Genomic DNA, 27,754 nt, shown 5'->3' with positions numbered 1-27,754 from the left:
ACTACTAGAAACCGGAGAAGAGTAAAGGAATCAATAAAAAATCTCATCTTTTTCTCAAGTGTGCCCCCTGTTCCTCATATTTTTCAAGTTTGTACGTATGAAATATAGAATCAGTGAAAAAACAGTCTAGATCGCGACGATCATTTTATTAATATGACTGGTTTCGGCCTAGTCTTTGGCCATCTTCAGACAGCACCATCAGCTGAAGTTGACGATGTCAGTTTACCTCAGTCGTTGAGTAGTTTCAGCGACTAAGGTCAACTGACTGTTCTACACATCGTCAACTTCAGCTGTTGGTGCTGTCTGAAAATAGCCTAAGACTATGCCGAAACCAGTCATATTAATAAATAACCATCGCGGTCTAGACTGTTTTTTCACTGATTTTATATAGCTTACAAGATAGCTGTTTCCCAAAAATGTTGCCAAAAATTTTGTTCGTATGGAACTGGTTGCAGGATACACAGCGTCAATGCTTTAATTACTTGTACATACTATCTTCATTTCTTACGAGTACACTACTATAAAGTATACTTACTAGTGCAGTACTCCATGATTTGGTACACTTCCTTTACCTATAGTCTCAAGAGTACTTCCAATCTTCCAGCCCACACCGCACTGGACAGTGCTCCATGCTCCCGACGGAACCGCCAGACCTTTATGGGAAGATGATGTTTTATTGGAGTGTCGGTATTCCTGAGGAAGCGTGGAAAGGGGGATGGAAGTCTAATAAAGGTTTTCATCGTAACGGCTGCGAGGTCTCCACCATCGGAAGTCATGTTCTTTTAGGTAGATTGACTGACTCATCTATGCTGTAAACTATAACCCGCTTCGTACTGTTTACGTACACAATTCTAGCGCTAATGTAAGAGATTAACGAAATACACAGTCGTTCTCTCGCGGTCTTACTACTGATGAAGCCAATCGATTCGCAGTAGCCTTTCGGCTGTTTCTATGGTTACAAAACAAACGCTGTAGTGAGAGCGCGTTCAGTCGGTGAGAAAACAGCTACGAGATGGGCGATGAAGTAAAAGAGGCGCAACCTTCCTTCGTCTACCAGCCGAAGCGCAAAGTATGGGACATCAAGGAGAGGGTACAGTTCCCCGAGCTATTCAGAAGCACTGATTCAATACACCCCAGCTACACTGGCTTTATTCTCCCGTAGTAAGTATATCTTATTTGGGATTAAGCATACAGTTCACACCACTGGATTTCGCTTTACTTCTTCACGTTGGTTAATTTCTCTAATTAATGTAAAGGTTCCGACTCTGCAATATCTGTTAGCCTAGTGATTCAGCTGAAAGATGTTAGTTGTCAATTAAGAGTTGCACTTAATGACTTCAGTAAGGGGGAAGTTTCTGATTGTTGCAAGTAGTTAAACATAAAACTTTGATGACTAACTAAATCATCAATAAACTTAGTTTTGGGAGTGATTTGCATATATGCTTCTCTTTAAACGATATGCCTTACCTAACTTTTTGTGAAACAATTGGAGATATGAGCTGTATGTTGTAAACAGAGTTCATAGTTTTCACTAATTAGAGCCTATAGGTCACATGTAATAACCTTTCAAGAAAGTTAGTTTCATACGAGGAATAGAATACCTCAAACATAAAAAAGGTTTGTTATACAGTACAGTGTCATCTCCTACGTTTGTTAGCGCGGATGCTCTGTAGTACATTAACGCGGAAATAAAACTTTGAACTGTACACCCAGGGCACTATTACAAGTAATATTGAAGTCTTTTGATACTAGCTGAAATTACCAACTTCAGGTGTTGCTTTTTTCCGGTAGGAGAGCACAAGCAATATAAACACAAAAGTATTCATTATCTATTCGAGATCCTTTCGTTGTCTCCTTACCCGAGAAAAGTTGTCCACTTTACTCGTTGATAGAAGTAGTACAGGTGAAAGCTGGACAATAAATTACAATTTTCTACGAGTTTAGAAAGTCTGTATCTGCCAAATGCAGTTTCTTGCCAAACTGTAGCAGGATGGACTGCCGAAACAAGCGAAATCTGAACACGTTACCTACCAGGTAGGAGGAAAACAGTTTACATACGAGATTCAACTGTATGCAGCACGTACAAGTCTACACAGAAAAAAATTTTGGAAGAAAATTAATACCATCTTAAAATTATAATTAGTTTTTACTTTTAAAAAATTCATTTACGCAACATCTCCGCACTGGACCTACACTAAGACAATTTACTTTTAAACTCAAAGAATATATCTTGTTATAATGAAACAGGTACATTTTCCAAAGGTCGCAGTAAATGAAATAGTTTTAAATTTAAAAGAGACGAGTGTCTGAATTGGCAATATTGCTTAGTTCAGAACGATTTCCTCTTATGGCGACTGTTGATGTACGAGGTTTTTTTTCTTACCTCAAGATAATAATACTAAAAGACACATTCAATTTCATTAGTTGCCATATTTTTTAATTGATAGATCAGTCATTTTGTCAAGATTCCATTCATGTTGTGTTTGGCATCTAGGAACAAAAAGTCCTTCTTAAGAAATATTTAACAACGGAGCTTTATTCTTTAGCCTAAGTGTATTGATTGCGAGATTCAGCTCTCACCTGACGGTGGCCTAAGGAGCCGAAGTGTTTAACATTTACTATTATTACTTAAATTTGAACATACTTCGGCAGTATTGCCTTTCCAGTGCTTCTAGGTTCTTCTTTAGTTTTCTCGTAGTTAACTGTTCAGACCAGTACACTGCTGTGCTGCAGACGTACAGCCCAAGAGTCTTTTTTCTTATTTCATTACTACTAGAGCCCATTAGCTGTTGAATCTCTACGTCCCTGCTCCAGTTTATTTTTGGTGCGTTCATGTGATGTAATCTTGCTTTCTTTTACTGTTGTGGTTTTCTCAGTTCTGATGTTTTGGCAATAGTTTGGTTTCCTCTTGATTCGTCTTACAAGTTACATATACTATCAGTTCCGTTCGATAGTTCATTTAAGTCTTCTCGACTATCGTTTAGAAGGATTACAATATCTTACGTCATAGGTGACGAAAATATGTACATCTTTCAGTGTAAGTCACTTCTTGCTAGATGTCAAATTACCTTGGGCGTCAGCTAGACTGAACTAAGACTTTTGCAGGTCTCATAATTCGTACATTTCTACTAATGATTCGCGAAAAAAAGTGACAGTTTGCGTAAAACCAGTTTCACAAATAGCCTTCGAAACCAAGTATTCCGTTATGATACATAATTTTGCAAGTTTTATAGTCGCCATTCAACAAGAATCGATAAATTTTATACTTTAAGTTGTGCAGACACGGGGAAACAGCTATTAATTTAACAAAGATACTTAGACAAACAGCAAATGTAGTTCCAGGTATAAAGACTCTTAATGTCTGCATAGCTCCTTCCGCTTACATTTATTTGAATCTGATTGCTGTATTCAAATCTTGGCCTCCTCTATATCTTTACTTCCCTCTTATAAGAAAGTTAACTATCCAAAATTAACTACCCCTTTTCCTATCCTTTATTCTATTAAAACATTCCTTCTTTTTGTCAAGTTGTACCTCAGATCTTTTTTTCTCATCAGTTCTATTCAGTACCTCTTCGTTAGTAACTCTATATACCTTTCTACTCTTCAGCATTCTTCTGTGATTCCGTATTTCAAAGCTTCTAATTTTTTTTTCGTTGTACTGTTTATTGTCCACGTATCACTCCCATACAAAGCTGCATTCCAGGCAAATACGTCCAAAAAGTCTTCCTGTTGCTTAAGGGGGTAGCCCTTTTTGAACGCATGAAAAGTAAGTGATACTCGTGATTTTCTTTCTAGTAAAATGAAAAGTAATGTTTAATGTGATGATATGGTTTTATTCCTTACACTTTTGTCTCTAGGAAATGTTTTTTTTTTTTTTTTTGCACATCGGAGGCTCGCTGTAAACGTCACGACCTGGTGGAAGGACCCCCTGCAGCTGGAACATTTGTTATCGGCGGGAATTCCTGAAGCCCTCCTGCTGGACTTGTAGCAAAATAATCACAGGACCATACAGAAATCCTTCCAGACCTATAAGAACGCCCTCCTCCATCTTCTTTGTGGCCATGGTGGTCTTGCGAGCCTCTTTGGCAACTTCTTCATCCGCTCTTCTGATCGCTCGATACGATTTTTGTCGGCTTTTGTGGAGAAGTTTTAACAGGGTGGTCCGATATCATGTTCGAGCACGTCCATAATTTTCATAACGCCTGTTAGCACGTCGTTGGAGATACAAGCTGCCACATTGGCCGCAGTGTCAACATTCTTTTCCCCGCTGTGATTGGTTTTCGGAGATAGTTTTTCACAAATCATCTTGTAACACGATAAAGGGTTTCTGGCGAACTTGGGATGAACACTGCAATAAAGTGGACATTCATGGAACATTTTAGGCAAAGACAATCGATTTTCTGAAATCTTCAAAGAGGACTACTCCTTTAAATACATGTTCGATGTTAACATATTTCTATTTTTCAGACTAGCTTCTCTTGTCATTGCCAGTCTGCAGTTAATATCTTCTTTTCTTCTGCCCCCACCCGTTTTTTTCCGCCAGAATAAGAAAACTCGTCAACTGATTTCAGCATCTCATTTCCTATTATAATATCATCTGACTTAATTCTGTATCGGATTATATAAGGCGGAGGTGGGGATCAGCCCAGCTTTGCCTAAAGGATTGTGGAAAACCACCTGAAAAAGGAGTACATAGTTGCCGGTCTACCTACCAATGACTGTCAACCCACTGCGAGGGCTGGATCCAGGTCTAGCTAACTTCCCAGCAGAGCCAGTTCGAGGACAATTTTTCCCGGCCATTTATATATCATTTGGCCTCCTCACCCCTGCTCCCTCACTCGTATACTTTGACCTGTGACAGTTTTCGCTACTGGTAGTGATGCTCCCCGTATACAAATTTGGCCTCAGTTCGGCGCTGTAAGCACCCACTTGGGTCACTTGGTCCTACCGGTCCTACTTACCAGTCTTGGAAGCAAACACGCTATGCATTAAGCCGTTTTTTAAACTAAATGTTGATGCAAAGTATTGATTCGTCTGCTATTCCTTTTGGCTTTTTCATATGTTGCTACATTTTCATATTTGCTCCATCTACGAACCAAATTTAATGTTCGTGAAGATGGTATCTGTTCTTTCGGACATGTCTGAAGATGGTATCTGTTCTTTCGGACATGTCCGAACGAACAGATACCATCGGTAACCATGCAGCTTGTTAGAATGAAATTACAATAAAATGAATACCCCTAGCTGCATACAGGCGTCGATATAAGTCGACGGTGACAGTTGAATATGTGTACCTCGACCGGGACTCGAACCCAGGATATCCTTCTTACATAGCAGACGCTCCATCCATCTGAGCCACCGAGGACACAGAGGATAGGGCGACTGCAGGGACTTATCACTGGCACGCCTCCCGTGAGACCCACATTCGCAACTTATTGTCCCGCACTATATTCATAGTGCCCCTGCCTATTATACTCATTACTCGCGACTTGACTGCCGATTCATGTAAGACGCACGGGAGGCGTGCCAGTGATAAGTCCCTGCAGTCGCCCTATCCTCTGTGTCCTCGGTGATCAGAACGCCGGCACGGTAGCTCAGCGTGTTTGGTCAGAGGGCTATCTGCCCTCTGTAATAAAAAAAAAAACTGAGTTAATGGATCAACAACGAACTGAAATGGGTGTCTTTCGACGTCCGCCCCGAGCAGATACAACGAACAAAAACGAACAAAATGAGATTAAAAAAAAGAAGAAAAAAAAAAGAAGAAGGATAGGGCGTCTGCCATGTAAGCAGGAGATCCCAGGTTCGAGTCCTGGTCGGGGCACACATTTTCAAGTGTCCCCGTTGACTTATATCAACGCCTGTATGCAATTAGGGGTATTCATTTCATTGTAATTTCAAATTTAATGTAGTGTGTGTTACTGAAAGATTTCTGCTTGACTACTTGTTCCCCTGCTGTCTTTACTGTTTTATCATTTGAAGCTAGCCATTCATCTCCTTCTGTACTTTTTTTGTTTTCATTAGGAGAGGGAACGAGGAGGTGGTCTCGATTGGGTCTCCATTGGTTGCAGGATCTAAGTGTAGGGAACAAAAGTAACTGGTAGGTTTGAAGTAGGAAGTGGGCTGAAGTGGATTATTGGAAATAACAAAATGCATAAACACACACAACATACACACACACACACACACACACACACACACACACACACACACACACGACTGTACAAACAATGTCCCTAGAATTCTCCATTCACAGTGGGAACCGTGGGTAGCGAAGGAATAGATGAAAGTTGGATGACTATGGACCAATATTGGTTTTGCTAATGATCGCTTCTATTTTTGCTAGCAAAAAACTATGTGATGTCATTTAATACCCACTGTTATCTGCTGTTTTATTGCTCTGATACAAAATTTGTGCCAACAAGCATCTTTATTTCAGTGTCATTGTAGAACGTTTCCTTAAATCGACATGTGCTTCTGTACTCCACAAGCCTCGGTAATGTCTGTGGCGGAGGGTATGTGGTGTAAGGTGGGCACAAAAACGTTGTCCCGTATCTGTACAGACGACGCAGTAGGGGAAGGGACAGCGGTAGTCGACGGGGACTCCGGCCTCAACGACCACCACACGCCAGGGAACGTGTAGTTCGACAGCAGACGCCTGGCCACAAGAACGTATCATGTTAATTTGTAAGTTATAGCTAGTGACTCTGTAAACGATTCTATTAACAGGTTATGTCAGTATGCAAGTCAACTTAATCGATAGTATCACTTTCGTCAAAAGGCTGCTCAGTTTCAAAAACGTGACCACTTTTACAGATTGGTTCCATATCACTACAATTTTCATTAGCAAGCTCTTCATCCAACCCTTTCAACAGCTGCTCGTCATCGACCACTCTTCCGAAAACATTAAAAATTAACATTTCTTTCAGCAATTAACGTTGATCAATGAAAATGTTCATAGTTGTATGATAATTAGGATAAATAAATTTACTAAATGAAGAAATAAACAACTTATCTAAAAGTTATTATTCATATTTCGTAATACTAACAGGGAAAAATGTGTCTTACTTGCAATACATTATAAAAGAACTGATGACTAAACTGACTCACAAGAATGCACAACACACCCACTGACATTCTGCACCTCACTAATTTGCTGCCTCAGACAATAATAACTGTTTACAATTATTGCCATTGATTACTTAAGGATTGAAGGGGAGGTAGAAAAATCCACTAAATCTTGAGTATCTAATTTATTGTTAAGGAAAGGTTAAAACTGTAGGTTCTTCTTGAATACTACACGTTAGTTCATAGAAAGCAGCTTTTAAGGGAACATGCCCGTTAAAATGACCAAAAATTTGAAAAAAAAGTCTTGGTCTATAGAAAGAGCATTTCATGCTGGTTTCAAAAATGTATAGATTATGGGCATTATCATTTTCCGTTCGTTCTAAAATTGAGGTTGAATGTAATGATGCACAGGAGCCACACCCATCTGTCAGTTTCAAGTGCGTCAGAGTACGTGATGCGTTATTTTGATCTTCCGTTTTTTCCGTCGGTAGTTACTGATCGTTAACACAGGTGTATTCTAGAAGGCACTGACTCACGGAACCAAAGTAAAGGCGTGTCTAGAAGGTTATGGTTCGAATGCAAAGATCTGATAATATATGATTACGGAATTTCATACACGTATCGTTTTGTAGTTATTGTGTGTTGTTCTGTTTCTGTGTGTGTGTTTCCTGTGCTACAAATGCCGAAAGTAAAGAAATTTAGCCCCAAACGCAAGTTTCGCGGCAACCAGTTCCAAACACAACCGAATTAAACACATCAGTTGTTTCAAAAGTCGTCTGCGGAAACTGTGTCTACAAGCAGTGCTTCTAGACGTAAATTTTCGCTTTCTGAATGTAATAAGAACAAGCCTAGTAATATTGTTAGAAGCAATAACGACGGATATCTTACTGTGAACTTAAATATGCTGTCAAGACTTTTGAAGAGTGCTGTGAAATTTGAATACTGCAATTGTGAAGATAGTATTGACGTTTCTGAGGACATTTCAGCAAGGGATGGTCTTTCAAGTTGTTTAGTGATTGCCTGTAACTCGTGTAAGATACACAGTGATACTGTGACATCGCCAGTAGCTGATAGTCCACATTACAGTGTAAATATTCAGCTTGCTTATGCAATGCGATGTATTGGAAGGGGAAGGAGAGCTGCCCAGACATTTTGTGCACTGATGATTTGTCTCCACATCCACTGAGGTTCGAAAGATACAATAAATTAATACATAGTGCTTTATGTGGTGTAAGTGAACATTCAGTGAAAAGAGCATCAGAAGAAGCAGTTGCCTAGTCTGAGAATACAGACACTGTAGCAGCGTTTGATGGATCTTGGCAGAAGAGAGGTCATACTTCTCTGAATGGGGTTGTAACAGCCACATTTATTGAAACTGGTAAGATACTAGATTACGAATGTCTAACAAAGCACTGCCAGGGTTGTGCAAGTGGAAACATGGAAACGAAAAGAGTTCTAAACATTTTTAGAAGATCAGAGGTCAGTTGTGGTGTGAGATATGTAGGTTACCTTGGGGATGGAGACTGTAAAGGACACACTACTGTTGTTAATGACAGACCATACGGGGACACACTGATAGAAAAGGTTGAATGTGTTGGGCATGTACAAAAAAGAATGGGAGGTCGGCAGAGAAAATTATGTAAAGACTTCAGTGGAGAACAACTGTCAGATGGAAAACACATAGGTAGTCCAGGTCGTCTTACAAAAATATTACGGACTAGCAATAAGGATAAATGTAGGAGATTTGGAGAATATGAGACGAGCTGTTTGGGCAACATGGTTTCACAGAGTGTCAACAGATGAAACCCCACAGCATGGCTTGTGTTCAAAAGGGGATGATTCGTGGTACAAGTACTGGTTGAGCAATGCTACAGGCATACAATATACCCACAAGCATTCCTTACCACTTGCTGTAATGGAGGCAATTAGGCCTATATATAGGGATCGGCAAACAAAAATCTACTTAGGAAATGTATGCATGGTCTCTCTCCGAATGCAAATGAAAGCTTCAACCGCTGTATATGGGAGAAAATACCCAAAGCTGTATTTGTTGGGCTGACAGTGCTGAAGACTGGTGTAATGGATGCAATAACAACATTCAGTGATGGTGCAATTTCAAGAGTCAATGTTACGAAAAAAATTGAACATCACACAGGAACGAATGTGGCTTTGGCTCTAACTGCTATTGATGAGCGCCGGATATCCGAAGCAGAGACAGCTGCAGAAGCTGCTACGAAGGAGTCAAAGGATAAAGAAAAGAATGAAGAGAAAGAGTATGGAGGATAAGGAAACAGAACAGCTGGAGTATGCAGCTGGAATGTTCTACATGAGCATAGTGGTAAGTTAATAAGCCTTTAAATCTTCTTTGGCGATTTACCGAAAACTTGAATTTTCATCATTCAGGTACACTTTTCTCCAGTTAAACTCACAAAAACTGGTACAGATATATAGAATGCCCTCCTCTACCTCCCTTGCCTACTATTTGCTGAAAAATTTATAACATGATGATGATGTCAGTGATATTTGAGCTACATTTTTAAATATTTTTGTTGTAGTAAAATAAATTACTTGCCTTTTTCATAGATCAGCATCAGGGAAGGAAATTGGTGGCATAAAACACTTATGTGAATGTTGTCTGTACTCTGACTCTTTTTCCAAGCTGTACAGCCAGTGGTTCCAAAGAAAATGGTACCGCAGTGAAATAGTGTTCCGTTTTTTTATACTATTATCAATATTGTTGTCAGCGCCAATATACAGGGCTATTACAAATGATTGAAGCGATTTCATAAATTCACTGTAGCTCCATTCATTGACACATGGTCACGACACACTACAGATACGTAGAAAAACTCATAAAGTTTTGTTCGGCTGAAGCTGCACTTCAGGTTTCAGCCGCCATAGCGCTCGAGAGCGCAGTGAGACAAAATGGCGACAGGAGCCGAGAAAGCGTATGTCGTGCTTGAAATGCACTCACATCAGTCAGTCATAACAGTGCAACGACACTTCTGGACGAAGTTCAACAAAGATCCACCAACTGCTAACTCCATTCAGCGATGGTATGCGCAGTTTAAAGCTTCTGGATGCCTCTGTAAGGAGAAATCAACGGGTCGGCCTGCAGTGAGCGAAGAAACGGTTGAACGCGTGCGGGCAAGCTTCTCGCGTAGCCTGCGAAAGTCGATGAATAAAGCAAGCAGGGAGCTAAACGTACCACAGCCGACGGTCAACAGGATGGTGCTCCACCGCACTTCCACCATGATGTTCGGCATTTCTTAAACAGGAGGTTGGAAAACCGATGGATCGGTCGTGGTGGAGATCATGATCAGCAATTCATGTCATGGCCTCCACGCTCTCCCGATTTAGCCCCATGCGATTTCTTTCTGTGGGGTTATGTGAAAGATTCAGTGTTTAAACCTCCTCTACCAAGAAACGTGCCAGAACTGCGAGCTCGCATCAACGATGCTTTCGAACTCATTGATGGGCACATGCTGCGCCGAGTGTGCGAGAAACTTGATTATCGGCTTGATGTCTGCCGAATCACTAAAGGGGCACATATCGAACATTTGTGAATGCCTAAAAAAACTTTTTGAGTTTTTGTATGTGTGTGCAAAGCATTGTGAAAATATCTCAAATAATAAAGTTATTGTGGAGCTGTGAAATCGCTTCAATCATTTGTAATAACCCTGTATAATAAATACCTCAATGATTTTTTGGGAAATGCTTTGACTAATGAACTTAATTGTGTGTAAAATTTTGAGCTATCACTCATTTATAGATCAGTTGCATCGTGAGGGTGAAGATAATGTTAAAAATGCAGCCCGTTCAGGGGCGTTCCCCTTAAGGGGTCCTTACAAAAAAGAAACTTAACCTCTTGGGTTATGGAATGTCCCTCCCATCTGGAGTGACAGGCGTGCCAAAAATTCGAGAAATAGCTTCAGTTGATACTTAAACAGACGTGACATGTCTCCGAAGTGTTAAACTACAAATTAGAGCGAGTTGTTGGAGTGAGCTGCCGGCAGAATCCAGTTTATGAGCGCAGACAGTGAGTCATACCTCATTCGGCCGGATGACGATGCGTGTTAGGCACACGTCTCTGGGCTTCGAGGAGGCGCGCCAACTCCGGATCGAATCCACAAGTTCCCAGGTCCAAGGTCCCGGACTGGCACACATTTTTAATCTACCTGCAAGTTCTAAGAGCAATTTCCATGCAAGGAACGGTGTAAGATTCCGTCGCCAATGTTTCAGGAGCCATAATTATATAACCCCATGAAGATTCCTTCTGCTTTGTTCGGCCGTGCGTCATATTTTATTTTTATAAATTCCTCTAGTTGTATGCCACTAAAGAAATAACAATTCGAAGGGATCTTTGAAATCATCAAGATGATGATTTAACTACAATGTGTATAGAGCTACATTTATTGGCAGAGAACTCAAGTTGCCACTAATGTCGATCCTTGGTTTTGCATATCCGCCAATGGGCTAGCCATTGAAGTGCCCACGGCCAAGTGGACGGTGACTGTTTTCAAATGTCACGGCAGTTACTGCCAGTAGAGGCGTCCATAGTAAACGACTGCTGTGATCCTAGTTCTCAGTCTCTCCAGTTCATGACCTGCAAGTCGTCTTTCTAACATGGTAGCTAGTGTTTGAATCTGAGAATCGAGGTTTCATTTCGAGGGACGTACCGGTGACAGCTGCAATTGGCCGTTGAAATAATTCAGTGGCAAACCAGAAAATTTGTGAGATACTGGCACTAGAACCCGGATTTCCTGCTTTGCGTGTGCGGTCACCTTAACCACTCCGGCAATCCGAGCATGCTCTTCGTCCAGTCCAAATTCGCAACTTATCACACACTACTAATCATCGTCCCCGTCTATTTACCTCATTTGCTCGCAGCATTATAGAACACATAGAACAGACACTACCGTTTTGTTATACAGCAGCCGTAAATATCAATATTTGAAGGAATACCGCCGTTAGCCGCAATTGGGCATTGAAATAATTCAGTTTTAACCGTCTTCATTGAATTATTTGAATGCCCACTTGCGGCTGACGTCGAAATCTCTGTCGAAATACTGATATTTACGACCGCTGTACAAAATCCAGATGTCCGACAGAACGTAAACCTCACATATACAGTATATCTGTAAGCTTGACTGCCATGACATCCTCAGTGAGGATCCACAGTAGTGACCGAATCTCTTGCGCAAATACAGGATACGCTGCGAGCAAATGAGGTAAATGGATAGGGACCCTACTTCGTAGTGTTCGATAAGGTGACAATTTGGGTCCGGTAGGAAGCATAGTCGGATAGCTGTTAAGGTGACCTTTCACGCAAAGCGGGCAATCCGACTTCGATCCCGGTTCGGCAGAAATTTTCGATATTCGCTACTGAATTATGTTAGTGCCCATTTGCGGTTGACGTCGATCTCACCATCGATCGAAATATTTGTATTTACGGGAGTTCGTATCGAAAACAGTTGTGTCTGTAAGCTTAACTACTGCGATATATTCAGTGCGGAAACACAATAGGATACGAACTTGATGCGACAGTACAGGAAACGGTGCGAAAAAGTAAGGTAAATGCACAGGGACGCTACTTGCAAGGCAACGGTCCAATCCGATATGTCAAATCTTACCCAGAAATTTTTCACACGCGAAGAATACTTCCAAGCAAATGTACTGCCAAAATTTTAGCTGCTAAGGCGCACTGCAAGAATTTTTTAAATGTTAAAATTACTTATTTTTGCTGCACGTAGGACCGCTTATAACAGAGGTTTGAACAGCTCTATCTGCTTAGCGCGCAAATAGGCGAATAATCTGACACAACCGTCACAAGAGAATGAGCGCCGTGTAACGAGCAGTTCGAAGTACATACAAGCGAATACTAAGCATTTAAACCACACCAAATATGCCTCATATCATTAATTAATTCATTAAGTTATACATTTAAATCTACATCTACATGGCTAATCTGCAAATCACTCTCAAGTGCCTGGCAGGTTCATTGAGCCACTTTTACAATAATTCTCTATCATTCCACGCTCGAACAGCACGCAAAAGAAACGAATACCTATATGTTTCCGTGCGAGCTCTGATCTCTCTAAAAAGGTCGGCGTCAAAAAGTAGTTTCGCATTCCGAGAAGAAAGTTTGTGATCGAAACTTCACGAGAAGATACTACCGCAACGAGAAACGCCTTTGATTTAATGATGTTCATGACACTCTCTCCCTTATTCCTCGATAATACGAAACGTGCAGATCCTCTTTGAACTTTCTCGATGTACGTCGTTAATCCTATGTGATAAGGCTCCCACAACGCACAGCAGTACCCCAAAAGAGGACGGACACGCGTAGTGCAGGCAGTGTCTTTAGTACATCTGTTGCATCTTCTTAGTGTTCTGCCAATAAAACGCAGTCTTTGGTTTGCCTTCCTGCCATTTGCTATGTGTTCTTTCCAATTTAAGTTGTTCGTAATTGAATTCCTAGATGTTCAGTTGAATTTACAGCTCTTAGATTTGATTGGTTTATCGCGTAGCCGACGTTTAACGGATTCCTTTTACAATTCATGTGGATGACCTCACACATTTTATTAATTAGGGTCAATTGCCAATTTCAGCACCATATAGACACCTTATCTAAATCGTTTTGCAACTGGTTTTGATCTTCTAATGATTTTGCTAGCCGATAAACGACAGCATCATCTGCAAACAACCTAAGACGGCTGCTAAGATTGTCTCCTAAATCGTTTATATAGATAAGAAACTTATATTGTAGTTCATATCAATAGCTAAACTGTTATACAGGTAGTTCTTGCACAAATGAATGGAAGAGGAAAGAAAATTGAGGCAGTGTATGAAGTTACATTACGGACAACTTCCATCAATCTGGATATTAATTTGTTGACATGAAATATTTTGTAACTATTACTGTAACCCACTTCTTATGATAATTTTTCAATAAGGTACAATTTACTAACAATGAAACAGTTCCTAATTTATTCCCTGTACTCGTCACAAAAATGCAGCATGTCTATAGGATGATGAAAACAAACTTTTTCCTTCTACTAGACACACCTGTTGAGATAAAAATTAAAGCATCCAGGCATTTCATATTAATTACTGCTTTTATTTAGACAAAACTGAGATGGGCTAAGAAATGGTCGCGGCCGTTGTTCTGCATGCTCTCCTGCATATCAGGCATACTTGATCAAGTTCGTAAAATATGATGATGCAAACTGTCAGTGAACAAATGGCTGGAGTTTAACAATACTGTTCCGCTGATAAATCTGAAATGACAAAGAGCTGTAAGAAATTATATTGCCTGACTATTTACTGAAAACTGCTTTACACTGTCGAAAAATTTCTTTGCGAGACGCTGAATCATACTATTGTTTCCGGGTGGAATCCAAATTATATTAACATATTAACAGTCTTTTCGTCGTCCTCCTAAAGACAGAGAGGTGTTGTTATGTCCAGGCCAAGATTGCAAAGAATTATTTTCTGTAACTGTGAAGAAGACGTTATATATGCAGTATTGAAACTTATTGCCTCCCATTTTTCCATATTTTTCTGTATCAGTTACAAGGTTTTTGCAACTAGACGATAATATTTTTTTAATATTTGGCCGTAATTTGTTTTTGGGTTCCTGAAGAGAAACATAAACTGTGGAAACAGTAATCCGCGGATACGTAATCCAGTGATATGGTTTTATACGAGTGTGGCATAACATATCGATTACAAAGCGACTCCGTGTTTTTTCGCTTGAAATGATGAAGTGCAGTTTGCACGCAGTTCTTGCACGAAACCTAACTGACTATCTTTATACGCACCATTTTAGGAGATAACAAGAAGGTTCGTTTTGACGTCCGCTACGAGTTTATCAATAGTATTACATATTTATGACATCTCACCTACACTTTTCTTTAACGTAAACTTCGTAATTTTGTGTCTTTCTTTTTCCGTATAATTTCCTGAATCTGTTTAACTTGGTCGAAGAAGCCTATCGAAGGAAACTAAAATTCACTTTACAAATCACGATCGTGTTCTGAGGTGTTATCTGTTTACCAATGGCTGTCAACCAAGACGATACGCCTGCCATGTTGCATGTGCGCTGTTTGCTACAGCTAGAGTAGGCGTATACATTTCTCCAGCCGCCCATGGAGCTACGATTTTGGCAGTTTTCAAAATTTAAAAAAATTCTTGCAGTGCGTTTTGGCAGCTAAAATTCTGACAGTGTTTCTTTCGGCGTATGCTTCCTGTATAAAAAAATTCGGTTTCGAAATATAGGATTGGGCCATTCCCTTGTTAGTAGTGTGCAATAAGTTGAGAATTTGGGTAGAACGAGAACGAGCTGAGCAGGATTGGGCCATTCCCTTGTTAGTAGTGTGCAATAAGTTGAGAATTTGGGTAGAACGAGAACGAGCTGAGCAGTTAAGGTGACCACTCACATGAAGTGGGAAATCCGGGGGTCAAATCTCAGTCTGGCACAAATTTTCAACTTGCGCCACCGAATTATTTCAATTCCCAACTGCAGCTGAAGTCAGTACCTCCTCGAAATATTGATATTTATGGCCACTGTAGCAATAAACAGCGATATATTTTCTGTCGGATGCGTCCGACAAAACAGGCGCCACACGTATACAATAAATAGAGGTTTTGTCTTCCAGACTGGAATATAGTACAAATATAATAACACATAACGGTTTTGATTGTCCTGTCAATTTTGCTGGTGTTACAATATAAAACATCGAGAATATAGGCGATTTTTTCACGTTCGCTACAGGATTACAAAGCTATGTTTCACATCTAACTATTGGTTCACTATCTGCAAATGTTTCATATGCTGACATTAGGGCAAGATTCAGTTTGACTGGAGACCTGTCCACCATGTTAGTTGGCAATAGCTAGGGTGCAACATGCATTTTTTAATTTTTTCATGTGTCGGACATCCTACCTAAAATGTTGGGGAGAGGACAGAAATAATACCTTAGTGGATGGTTCGGCCTTTGCTTTTTATTAAGTGGTCAGCCTTTCACATATAACGTGAATGTTTTAGCATTTTTATTAAGCTGATTCTCGTATCGTGAAGTTGCATCTGAAGTCAGGATCATTAGAGTTTTCTTCTGCTACAAAGGTATTTATATGCGAACCACCGTGGAAACTGTGGCGTCACCGCCAGACACCACACTTGCTAGGTGGTAGCCTTTAAATCGGCCGCGGTCCGTTAGTATACGTCGGACCCGCGTGTCGCCACTGTCAGTGATTGCAGACCGAGCGCCGCCACACGGCAGGTCTAGAGACACTTCCTAGCACTCGCCCCAGTTGTACAGCCGACTTTGCTAGCGTAGCTACACTGACAAATACGCTCTCATTTGCCGAGACGATAGTTAGCATAGCCTTCAGCTACGTCATTTGCTACGACCTAGCAAGGCGCCATTACCAGTTAATATTGAGATTGTAAAACCTGTACCGTAAAGAGCGATGTACACCAATTATGGATTAAAGTTAAGTATTCCAGAAGCTATGTACTATTTTTGGCTACTATAATTCCTTGTCATTTTCCAGACCTCACGCCAGCCTGCGTGAGCTTTAACGCGTGCATTTCGGCCTCGTCTAGCTATACGGTGTTGGCTCTTCTGCCAACACATCAGAAACAATGAGGTGGGTATTTTAAGTGTCGTAGTTCAGTGTGTCATAAGGACGGTTTCCCGACGATTGATGGATTTAATAATTACTAACTAACTGATCAATTGAAACTTCCTGGCAGATTAAAACTGTAGATTTAGTAAAGTCAATGATGGCTATGTAGTTGAGCTCCCTAAATCAATACTATCCTGGTAGTCTAAACATCCAAGATACGCAACACTAGAAACAATATTTGAAGCTAAAAATGTTAAATTTATCTATTGGCAAGTTATCTGTGAACATTGTTACAATTTATGGCCTTCTCGTACAATAATCTGGCAGTATGGTGAAAGCAATGTCAACGATATTGCGCTTCCCAAAACTGGTGGAACGCTGCTGTTACGAATTCCGTGGGTAGGCATGTTGTTCTCTACCCACACTACTTCAGCACTGGCCACAGCAGCGTGACCTACCTACTTCTGTGAGCTCTTGTCCTGCTGTGGGGACAGTTTGGGCACAAGGCTGAGGAGCAGGTTCAGAAATGTGAGCCGCACAGCTTCCTTTACTCATGTGCAGCCGACGTGAAGGTACGAAGTTAGCTTTCTGTCCAGGCTGGTGGCTAGACACTGCAATGCCTTTACCCATGGTACAGCCATGATCCGAACGCTCGCTGGCGTTGAGACGTTGTGGAGAGGCCTGGAATTTAATACAGTACACTGGCGCAAGATCTGGTGATCATTAACTTGCACCATTAGTATTTCTTCCTCCAATAGGTCCGTCTACAGACGGATTCGTTGGTGGATGAGTCCTGGTAAAGCTGATATTGTAGTGGACCACCAGCAGCTGGCACATGGTTATGGAGCCTACAGTGATACGCTGTAGTAAAAAACAAAGCAGAGGAAGAGGCTTATGACATTATTGGCTGGACGAGGCTGAGAGTTGGCTTCAGCTGCCTATTCGGAAAAGGTTTTTGGCTTCATCACACAATGGTCCCTTTCCTTGAAGTGTATGAGAAATTTGTCTTAAGTGTATCTATTGATGGTAGGTGACTCATTTTAGCAAACGGCGCTCGGGCTGTCGACTGTGTTTTACTTTTTATCAAATGGCCCTAAGAACCATGGGACTTAACATCTGAGATCATCAGTCCCCTAGACTTACAAGGGAACCTCCCCATCGCACCCCCCTCAGATTTAGTTATAAGTTGGCACAGTGGATAGACCTTGAAAAACTGAACACAGATCAAATGGGAAAACAGGAAGAAGTTGTGTGGAATTATGAAAAAATAAGCAAAATATGCAAACTGAGTAGTCCATGCGCAACATATGCAACATCAAGGATAGTGTGAGCTCAGGAGCGCCGTGGTCCCGTGGTTAGCGTGAGTAGCTGCGAAGCGAGAGGTCCTTGGTTCAAGTCTTCTCTCGAGCTAAAAGTTTTCTTTCTTTATTTTCGCAAAGTTATGATCTGTCCGTTCGTTCACTGACGTCTCTGTTCACGGAAAAATTTGAATACGTTAAAAACATATGTTTCGACAGAACACAGGGAAAACAGTGCGACTGTGAAACTGTTGCATTCATTTGTTGCATTTTATGTGACAAACTCTTATGTTTTCATCACTTTTTTGGGAGTGATTATCACATTCACAAGAAAACCTAAATCGGGCAAGGTAGAAGAATCTTTTTACCCATTCGCTAAGTGTACAAGTTAGTTGGGTCGACAACACATTCCTGTCATGTGACGCACATGCCGTCACCAGTGTCGTATAGAATATATCAGACGTGTTTTCTTGTGGAGGAATCGGTTGGCCTATGACCTTGCGATCATATGTTTTCGGTTCCCATTGGAGAGGCACGTCCTTTCGTATACTAATCGCACGGTTTTGCGGTGCCGTCACAAAACACAGACACTAAACTTATTACAGTGAACAGAGACGTCGATGAACGAACGGACAGATCATAACTTTGCGAAAATAAAGAAACAAAATTTTCACTCGAGGGAAAACTTGAACGAAGGACCTCTGGCTTCGCAGCTGCTCACGCTAACACGGGACCAAGGCGCTCCTGAGCTCATACTCTTCTTGATGTTGCCTATCTTGCGCATGGACTACTCAGTTTGTACATTTTGCTTATTTTTTCATAGTTCCACACAACTTCTTCCAGTTTTCTCGATTGATCTGTGTTCAGTTTTTCAAGGTTTATCCACTGTGCCAACTTATAACTAAATCTGAGGGGGGTGCGATGTGAAGGTTCCCTTGTTAGAACTACTTATAGGTAACTAACCTAAGGACATCGTGCACACCCATACCCGAGACACGATTCGAACCTGCGACCGTAGCAGCAACACGGTTCCGGACTGAAGCGCCTAGAACCGCTCGGCCACAGCGGCCGGCCTTACTTTTTATCCATCACAGCGATATGTCGAAGGACATTTAATCTTTAGTTCAGGATCTCCGTTTCTCTAGGCGTATTTTATAGACCTTTCTCCATGCCCCGGTTTTTAACTGTCTTCTCTTCCCTCCATTGGGATAATCATGTAATCGTCTTTAACTCCTCTCTTTGTCTTCGTGTTCTACAGTTCTGACATGGGCGCGTATGACTCTAGTTGTTTTTGCACCCTAAAACAAAAAACAAAAAAAAAAAAAGAAATTGTAATGGGTGTGTGTATAGTACGATGTAGTGTCATGATAAGGGAAAGGAACGGATGAAATCTGATGCCGCCATATGACCTATTCGTTCTGAACTGCATCAGTGGGGGGCCAACCGAGCCAAACGTTCCCTTGGAATGAATGGATCGTCATCAACAGTGTCACAAGCCCTCACTCTGTGAGACACTGTGAAGAGAGATTCAGTTAATCCTGGACACTGGCGCGAAGTCTAGATAATTTACACCACCGTCTCAGCTCCCATTGCCAACCTAATGCTGGCAGTGAAAATAAGGACGAACTCATTGGTGGATGAGTCCCAATAAAGAAAGCGACTAATGTTGTGGACCACAACCAGAATGCGCTTATGAAGACTACAGCGACACACCATAAAAAAGAAAAAAAGAAAGAGGCTATGAAACCGTTGGCTGGCAGACAGTGAGGAGTAGCCCGAGCAGCCTATTCGGAACATATTTTCTGTCTCCGCAATAGCATATTTTCTTGCGGAGTGTGAGAAGTGTATCTTAAATATATCTAATGAGCGTAGGTAACTGTAATGGCCTTCTGTGTGTAGTATGGTGTCATGTTTGTGTCATATGACGACGAGGGAAAGACAAAGGAGTAACCTTGTGGCAACAACTCCTCTAGGCTAGCACTTAGGAGGCCATTAAGTTTAACGTTGTCTTCCGACGAGAGGTGCGCCGTCAACAGTATCTCTTACCTTAACTTCATGAGACACTGTAGAAGGGTTTGCAATTTAATCCAGGAGATTGCCAAAATGTTTGGGGATCAAGAACGATATAACATCTACCTACCTCTACTCCCTTTGCCGACTTGATGTTATGTTGAAAACCTCTGCCACTGCTATGACTATCCCCGAGTCGAACTCCTCTGTGCAGGAGTGAGTTAGTGACCTCGGCTATTGACGTGGGTCATACTACGGTAAGACGTTGTTTGGGACTCTGTCTCGCTGTGGAACTTGGAGTTAAAGAGTACAGTGCACAACACATTAAAAGTATCACTTTTTCGAAACTCCACAATTATCTCCCATTGCAATGTAGAAGCCTGAAATTCGGCTCAAAGTACCTACAACATTCCTCTGTAATGATTCAGAAGTATGTCGCCCTGTGACGTCACCATCGGGGTCAGACGTTGTAGACCAGCAACCCTACTGACCGTGATCGCACCCCTTTGGAGTACAGTACGACCACAATTTTTGCTATAGTGTGCAGTTAGGAACCACGAGGGAACATTCAGAGCCATTCAGCAAAATGTGAATGGGATTCAAAACAGCTTATACTTTTACGGCTATCCTGTTTCACACCCTCCTGAGCATGATCACAGACGGGCGGGACATCGCCACAAGCGTGAATAAAGTGGCAAAGGGTTCCCTTAATACCCACCAGTTCGGCACCACTTTCACTGCCACCTGCTCACCTTTTTTGAGCACTTGTAAAAATTTATCTGCAGAGAAAGACCCTGTGACGAGAGACCCATGCTCCTGCAGGTAGGCTACACTGCTGCTCTCAGGCCTGCTAGTACGGATGCGAATTCGGAGGGCTGTCAACGTGTTGCCTCCGCCACCCGCCTGATTTCAATGCTGGAGGTCACTGTTTTGATATTCATCGGAAAGGTGTCGAAAGAAGGGGTAAAATGTGGGTAAGAGGGGGTGTGACGGCCTTCCTATCGTGTGACACGTCCACGGTGACACTGGGCAAAATTTGGTGAAATTTGGAGGCAGTGTGATATCATTAACCCACCTTACATCTGAGACAAATTTCTGATCTCTGGCCTTTTTCTCCGCATATATCGACACCATGCTGTCTGAAGCGTCGCTGAGCCCGAGGGTGACGTCGCAGGCCGCCACACTTCTGCATCGCTACAGGGGAAGATTGTAGGCACCTTTCACCAAAATCTGGAACTTCTGCGTCGCAATGGAAGACAATTACTGCGTCTCGAAAAGTGATCCTTTAATAGCAGTATTGTATTGCGCAATCTACACTTACGAGGTGCGACAATAAAGTAATGAGACTGATGTGAAAAGAAAAGTTGCTTACCGTTTTAGTCAAGTTTAGTGTTGTCTCCTTCAAAGTAGTTCCCTTCTGATTGCACACACTTTTTCCAGCGCTTCTGCCATTGATGGTAACATTTCTGGAACTCATCTTCTGTAATATCCTCCAAGACCCTCGTCACAGCTTTTTGGACATTTTGTGTTGTTTGAAAATGTTGTCCCTTGACCGCCGTTTTGACTGTTGGAAATAGAAAAAAGGCGCACAGAGCGATAGCTGGTGAATAAGGTGGCTGTGGTAGTACTGAAATTTGTTTTGAGGTTAAAAATTGCTGTACAGACAGAGCTGTATGGGATGGCGCATTATCGTGATGCAGAATCCAATTATCAGCAATGTTGGCACGGACATGAAGAACTCTTGTACGAAGTTTTTCTAAAATTTCTTTGTAGTAATATTGGTTAACTTTTTGTCCAAGAGGCACCCACTCTTTATGAACAGTTCCCTTGGAATCAAAGAAGCACACGAGCATACATTTGATTTTTGACTTTGACATGCGAGCTCTTTTTGGTCTGTGTGATCCCTTTGACCACCATTGCGAACTTTGGCGTTTTGTCTCTGGATCATACTGAAAAAAACAACTTTCATCACCAGTGATAACACGTCTCAACAATTCTGGATTGATTTCCATTTGCTCTAACAGGTCGGCTGCCACATTTTTCCATGTTTCTCGCTGTTGTGGCGTGATATTTTTGGGGACCATTTTTGCACAAATCTTTCTCATACCAAGATCTTCAGGTATTATTAGATGAACCGTTTGTCGATTGATGTTCGGTTCTTCTGCAAGTATTTTCACGGATAATCTTCGATCAGATCGTACGAGTTCACGCACCCTGGCCAAGTTGACATCCGTCCATGAGGTTAATGGTCGTCCGCTGCGGTCTTCATCTTTCTTCATCTTCAATATTCGTTCTGCCTTCACTAAACATTTTATGCCAACGAAAAATCTCTTGACATAACCTCCTCTCCAAAACCCTTCTGAAGCGTACCGTAAGTTGTCGTCGCGTTTTCACCCAATTTAACGCAAAAAGAAATGGCATACCGTTGCGCAATATTATGCGGTTCCTTTTGCGTGACGACAGACACAAACACGTGTTAACTTATTACTGCACAACTCACGACTGAGCAGTTACATCGTTGTGCCACTTGGGCTAGAAGCAGCTTATAGACCAAGGTCAAAGATATTGTGCCTACACAAGCCTGCAGGGTTGCCACGTCTTGCAAAGAAAATCAGTCTCATTACTTTGTTGTCGCACCTCGTAAAAATCACGCGAGAGAGAGAGAGAGAGAGAGAGAGAGAGAGAGAAAAGAAGAAGACGCACCACGAAGATATTATCCGAATGGGACGGAAATCGGCAGATGTGATGTAAAATGCACAGACAAACAAATGATTACAATTTCACAAAAACTGGATGATTTATTCAAGAGAGAGAGAGAGCTTCACAAATTAAGCAAGTCAACATTGCGTTATGCAAGCATCCGTCTCGACTTTGACTGACAGAGATTCTGGATGTCTTCCCGCGAGATAACGTGCCAAATTCTGTCCAATTGTCGCGTTAGATAGTCAGAATCCAGAGCTGACTGGAGGGCGGTGCCCATAATGCTCCTGGTATGAAAAGAAATGGTGCCTCAGAGCATCATTCTTGGTTACCAGGTCGTACGGCAGATGACAGTCAGGTTGATATCTCACTAGACACGTCTTCGCTGGTAATTGGGGCTCAGTGCAAAGCGACACTCATCACTGAAAACAATTTAACTTCAATCAAGATTCCAGGCCGAAGAGAGTGAGGAGATGCCCTGGACAGCCGTGGGATACCGCCCCGAGTATCGCCTGCCATACTGCCCCACGAACGGGATTTGATGGTCCTGGCTGCTATTTTCATTCATAGCAGGACCCCTTTGCTTATCGTCCACGGCACCCTTACAGTACAGCGTTGCTTCGACGATTTCTACGCTTTCTTTTATTGCCCTTCATTACAAGCCATCCTCGGTTTACATTTCAGTAAGGTAATGCCAAGCTGCACAAGGCTAAAGTTTCTACTGCACGTTTTCATGTTTGCAAAACGCTATCTTTGCCCAGCAAGGTCACCGACCTCTCCTCAATCGAGAACGTTCGGAGCATTATGGGCACAGATCTCCAACCAGCTCTGGATTTTGAGTATCTAACGCGACAATTGGACAGAGTTTGGCATGATATGCCTCGGGAAGACATCAAGCATCTGTCAGTAAACGCCAAGAAGAAGAACTGCTTGCAGAAGGGCCAGAAGAGGACCAACGCGTTACTGACTTGCTCAGTGGAGCGCTTTCTCTTGAATAAATTAGCCATTTTTTGTGAAATTGAAGTCATTTGATTGCCTGTACGTGTACGCCACATCTACGATATCCGTCCCATTCAGAAAATTCCTTCGTGGTGCGTGGGTTCTTTGTATTACAGTGTATTTGGACTACCGCTATCTCGCGTAATATTAGTATCAGTTTCGATAGCTTAAATAAACTTACATTCGATAATCTAACCATGCAGGCTCATAAAAGCGATACAATTTGTGTAAAAATGTCTTAGATCGTCGCTGAGCAGCGACCACCTGATATTTCAAAGAATATCTTACGCGCCACGGCGCAGAATACGAATTGTTCATAAATTGTATCGACAGAGATATTTTGTGTTTCTTGTTTTTTGACAGATGAAGAATTGTAATCCTCTGCTGTTACCACAGTCCTGATATATTTTTTAAAGACAGCGGACGCGTATATGGCGTGGTACGCAATCACTAATTACTTCTCATAAAATATTACTATTATGCAGTGCTATGTAAGAATTTATGTGTGCAGATAAGATGAAATGTCGAAAATGCTAAAGGACTTTATTTAAAGAAACAGCCAGCAAGATATAAAACTGAAATGTACGGAGCCTATTGTTAGCAATACTGACTATGGTAATTGAATTGGTTATTGTGCTCTCAAATGCTGTAGTGTCTGGTTATTACTTAAAGTATTTCTGTGCTATGCATCTCCTATTAATGGCAACAGAAATAACGGTGTTCTTATAGTTTTCATACAGCTCGCAGGGACCGACTGCATGTTGGCAAACGTCGTAGTTAAGGCAGAAGACGCATTGCCATTTTCCTTGTTTGTGATTTAAATCCTATTCTTTTAATGTGTGGTGTAGTATAGCAAAGAAAATTTCCAGCTCTGTCTGGTCCCTTAGGTTTCTCTGTTCGTAGTTGCTGTGTCTCATATCCGGTCGTGATCGAAAATGATCACGACACAAATAAATTAAGTGGCAATGCGAACTCTGTTCTTAATCTTGAGAACGCTATGCCTTCTGCAAACGATTATTTCAGGTGATATAAACTATGACATACAGTATATAAGTTTTTGAAAAGTCTTTGCTCTTCCCGCCAAGGAGTGGTGCAAAACTCACAACAGATTTCTGAATCTTCACAAGAGAATAATAATTTAATCAAAATATAAATATAAAAAAAACACCACAACGTGTACGTCACACCTACGATATCCGTCCCATTCAGAAAATTCCTTCGTGGTGTGTGGGTTTTTTTCTATTACAGTGTATTTGGACTATCACTATCTCGCTAATGGCTCTCGTCTGTGGATAGTTTGGCTTGCAACTTCCCTCCTGAAGTAGCTCGCCTCCATGGCTACGGTTGTAGTAATGTTGAATGTCATTGCGGCTTACTTATAGTCAACGACCATCAACATATGAATCTGTGTTAATGGATTCGCGGGCCCGTTGTAAAGGAATTATATAAAAAAAATTATGAATATATAGACACTAGTTCAACTTCCAGAGATTAATGCGTAAAGCATTTGCTGAACAAAAGAAGCTTTACGCTCTTCGTTTTGCCACGCGGGGTTAGCCGAGCGGTCTGAGGCGCTGCAATCATGGACTGTGCGGCTGATCCCGGCGGAGGTTCGAGTCCTCCCTCGAGCATGGGTGTGTGTGTTTGTCCTTAGGATAATTTAGGTTAAGCAGTGTGTAAGCTTAGGGACTGATGACCTTAGCAGTTAAGTCCCATAAGATTTCACACATTTGAACATTTTTTGAGCTCTTCGTTTATTAGTTTTAGAATAAGTTACCTTTCGCTGTTATCCTGCCCTAGTTTAAGACGTGTTGTGCCTTTTCTTACTGATAAAATTGGGTTAAATAATGTAAGTGATTTTGAAGCAGAGCGATTTCGTCTTTTGTGATACCATGGGTTCCAGCTCCTGAAATTCTGGGAAATTATTACTGTTATTTTAATTTTATGCAGAGAATTTAGATGGATGCGACGATCTTCACGACGCTGCTCAACAATAGAGGTACGTGAATGTGTTCATCTTTTTCCTTTCGTGGCCGCTGCCGTCAATTTCAATATATTTGCCGCGACATTCAGAACCTGCAGTCTTTCTTTTTATTTAATTTCGAAGTCTACGCAATTACGTTCTAAGATGAATAAATGCATTTAACTGTAATTCTTTTTATCCGGGCCACGGGGGGATGATTACACTCAAAATGTATGTGCCTCTATCCCGTTCGTATGTTCGCATACATTTGAGTGTGTACAAGCGTAACTATATTTCCTACATAGTACTAACGCTTTTTTTTTTTTGACCACTCATTCGCGAATGTACGTGCCCTCTTATTTGATGTAGTCAGTCGGCCATATTCTTTAATAACATTATTTCTAATATTCAGTGGCTTAGTTTCCACAATTGATCTTCGCCTGTGTCTCAACAGCGCTTCACGCGAAATATTTATTACGCGACATCCACAATAACTTTTATTTCAAAATTTCGACGACCGACTGAATAAAGATTTTTCCAACAACAACAATAGCAAAACTTAATAATATAAGAGGACGCGTTACACCGTGTACCGTTTTCTTATGAAGCCACAGTTTACGGGTGTAACGGAGGAGATAGTGGACCTGCTGATATTGTTTTCAGCGACGCAGTATGCCGGCAGCGTTACCATTTCATGAAGCAGCAGCACCGGAAGCAGTTCTGCAAGGAGGTGCGCAGGATGGAGATGCTGCAGTCGACGGCGCTGGACGGCGTGCGGCTGCACATGGTCTTCTGCAACTGCTTCTCGTACCCCGAGCCCAAGAAGGTGGTCAGCCCGCTCACCTCCAAGGAGCGCCTGCGCCTCGAGGACATCATGAAGCAGCGCAAGGGCTTCTTCTGCTAGCAAACTGCGTTTCCGGCCGACACCGAAATCAACTGTCATCCAAAATTAAAAGGAGATTGTCACTAGAGTAAATAAAACTCAGTATCAGATGCAAATAATAAAAGTGAGTCTAATGTAATGGCCATTTCTCGCAGCATCTACGAGAGGCCTTCAATAAGTAATACGACACATTCTTTTCTAGGACAATTTCGGTTCAAAAAGACTGAATTTGTTGTGGGAGATCGTGGAATATTCCCACTTCAGTCCCTAAAGTTTCGTGAAGTTACGCTAGGTGGCGGCGTCATACGTAGCTTTCAAAATGGCATACGTAAAGGAGCTGCGCTCCAACGAGAGAGCTGTCACTGAGTTTCTTCTGCTGGAAAACCAGAGCATCGCAGATATTCGTATGAGTTTGCAGAATGTCTACGGAGACCTGGAAGCGAACAAAAGCACGGTGAGATGTCGGGCGAGGCGCCTGTCATCATCGTATAATAATATTAATAATTCATAATAATTAAATAAACAATCAAAAGGAAATCTACTAAATGCAAAACAAAATGAACCTAAATATTTCACACCCACATACACATCACTTTCCAAGTATCTGTAATGAAAATTTTTTTTTTTCGAAAATGCACTCGATATTATCAACTACGTAAAAAAAGGTCACTTCACTCCTTAGTTAATACTGTTCTTTTTTTACCTTTTTTATTGCTTGAAGTGAAGGTCGGTAGACTCGTGGCGTGCTGTAAAACGTTTAGTTTGGGTTTCTATAATCTCAGGGAAATTACTAACTGTCTTCTCGGCTCGCGAGAAAATTCAGAATAGTTTAATTTCGTGGGTATCGCGTTGGCAACGTAAGAAAAAATGTAGTAAAGCAAAATCTGTAACTTTTATACATTGGGGATTGATGATCATTACTATGAAATGAAAGCAGAAATGCCAAATTAAACAATTATTATTTAACGAAAGAAGCTTTTTATAGATACACCTGACATCTCGTGCATTGATCTCACAGTTTTGAACATAACAAAGGATTTTTTGCCGTATTCCGGCGAAATACGTAGAAATTACAATAATCTTAGCCCGACTTTGGAGCGAAAGAAAAAAGTATTTATAGAAAAGTCATATCAGTAATCGCAATTGGCGATAATAATGGCACAATTAAACAAATTCCTAACTGGAATAGAATTTCAGTTCATT

General features: G+C 41.4%; 1 protein-coding gene across 1 annotated transcript; it reads left to right on the top strand.

The window, feature by feature from the left end:
- Positions 1-1,012: 1,012 nt before the first annotated feature.
- Positions 1,013-26,572, top strand: LOC126152441 (uncharacterized). The gene is made up of 2 exons (XM_049916006.1): positions 1,013-1,161; positions 26,332-26,572. Exons 1-2 carry the CDS (start codon positions 1,013-1,015, stop codon positions 26,570-26,572), a joined length of 390 nt encoding a protein of 129 aa, XP_049771963.1.
- Positions 26,573-27,754: the final 1,182 nt, after the last annotated feature.

Source organism: Schistocerca cancellata, chromosome 2 (genome assembly GCF_023864275.1).
Source record: "Schistocerca cancellata isolate TAMUIC-IGC-003103 chromosome 2, iqSchCanc2.1, whole genome shotgun sequence".
NCBI classification, from domain to species: Eukaryota; Metazoa; Arthropoda; class Insecta; order Orthoptera; family Acrididae; genus Schistocerca; species Schistocerca cancellata.
Note: the sequence above shows the minus strand (reverse complement) of the source record. Positions and strands in the feature narration are given on the sequence as shown.

Bases quoted from the DNA above. Each gene is read 5' to 3' on its own strand.
- LOC126152441 (XM_049916006.1), top strand. From the start codon at position 1,013: ATGGGCGATGAAGTAAAAGAGGCGCAACCTTCCTTCGTCTACCAGCCG. The intron at 1,162-26,331 runs GTAAGTATATCT...TATTGTTTTCAG, and splicing joins ACTGGCTTTATTCTCCCGTA to CGACGCAGTATGCCGGCAGC.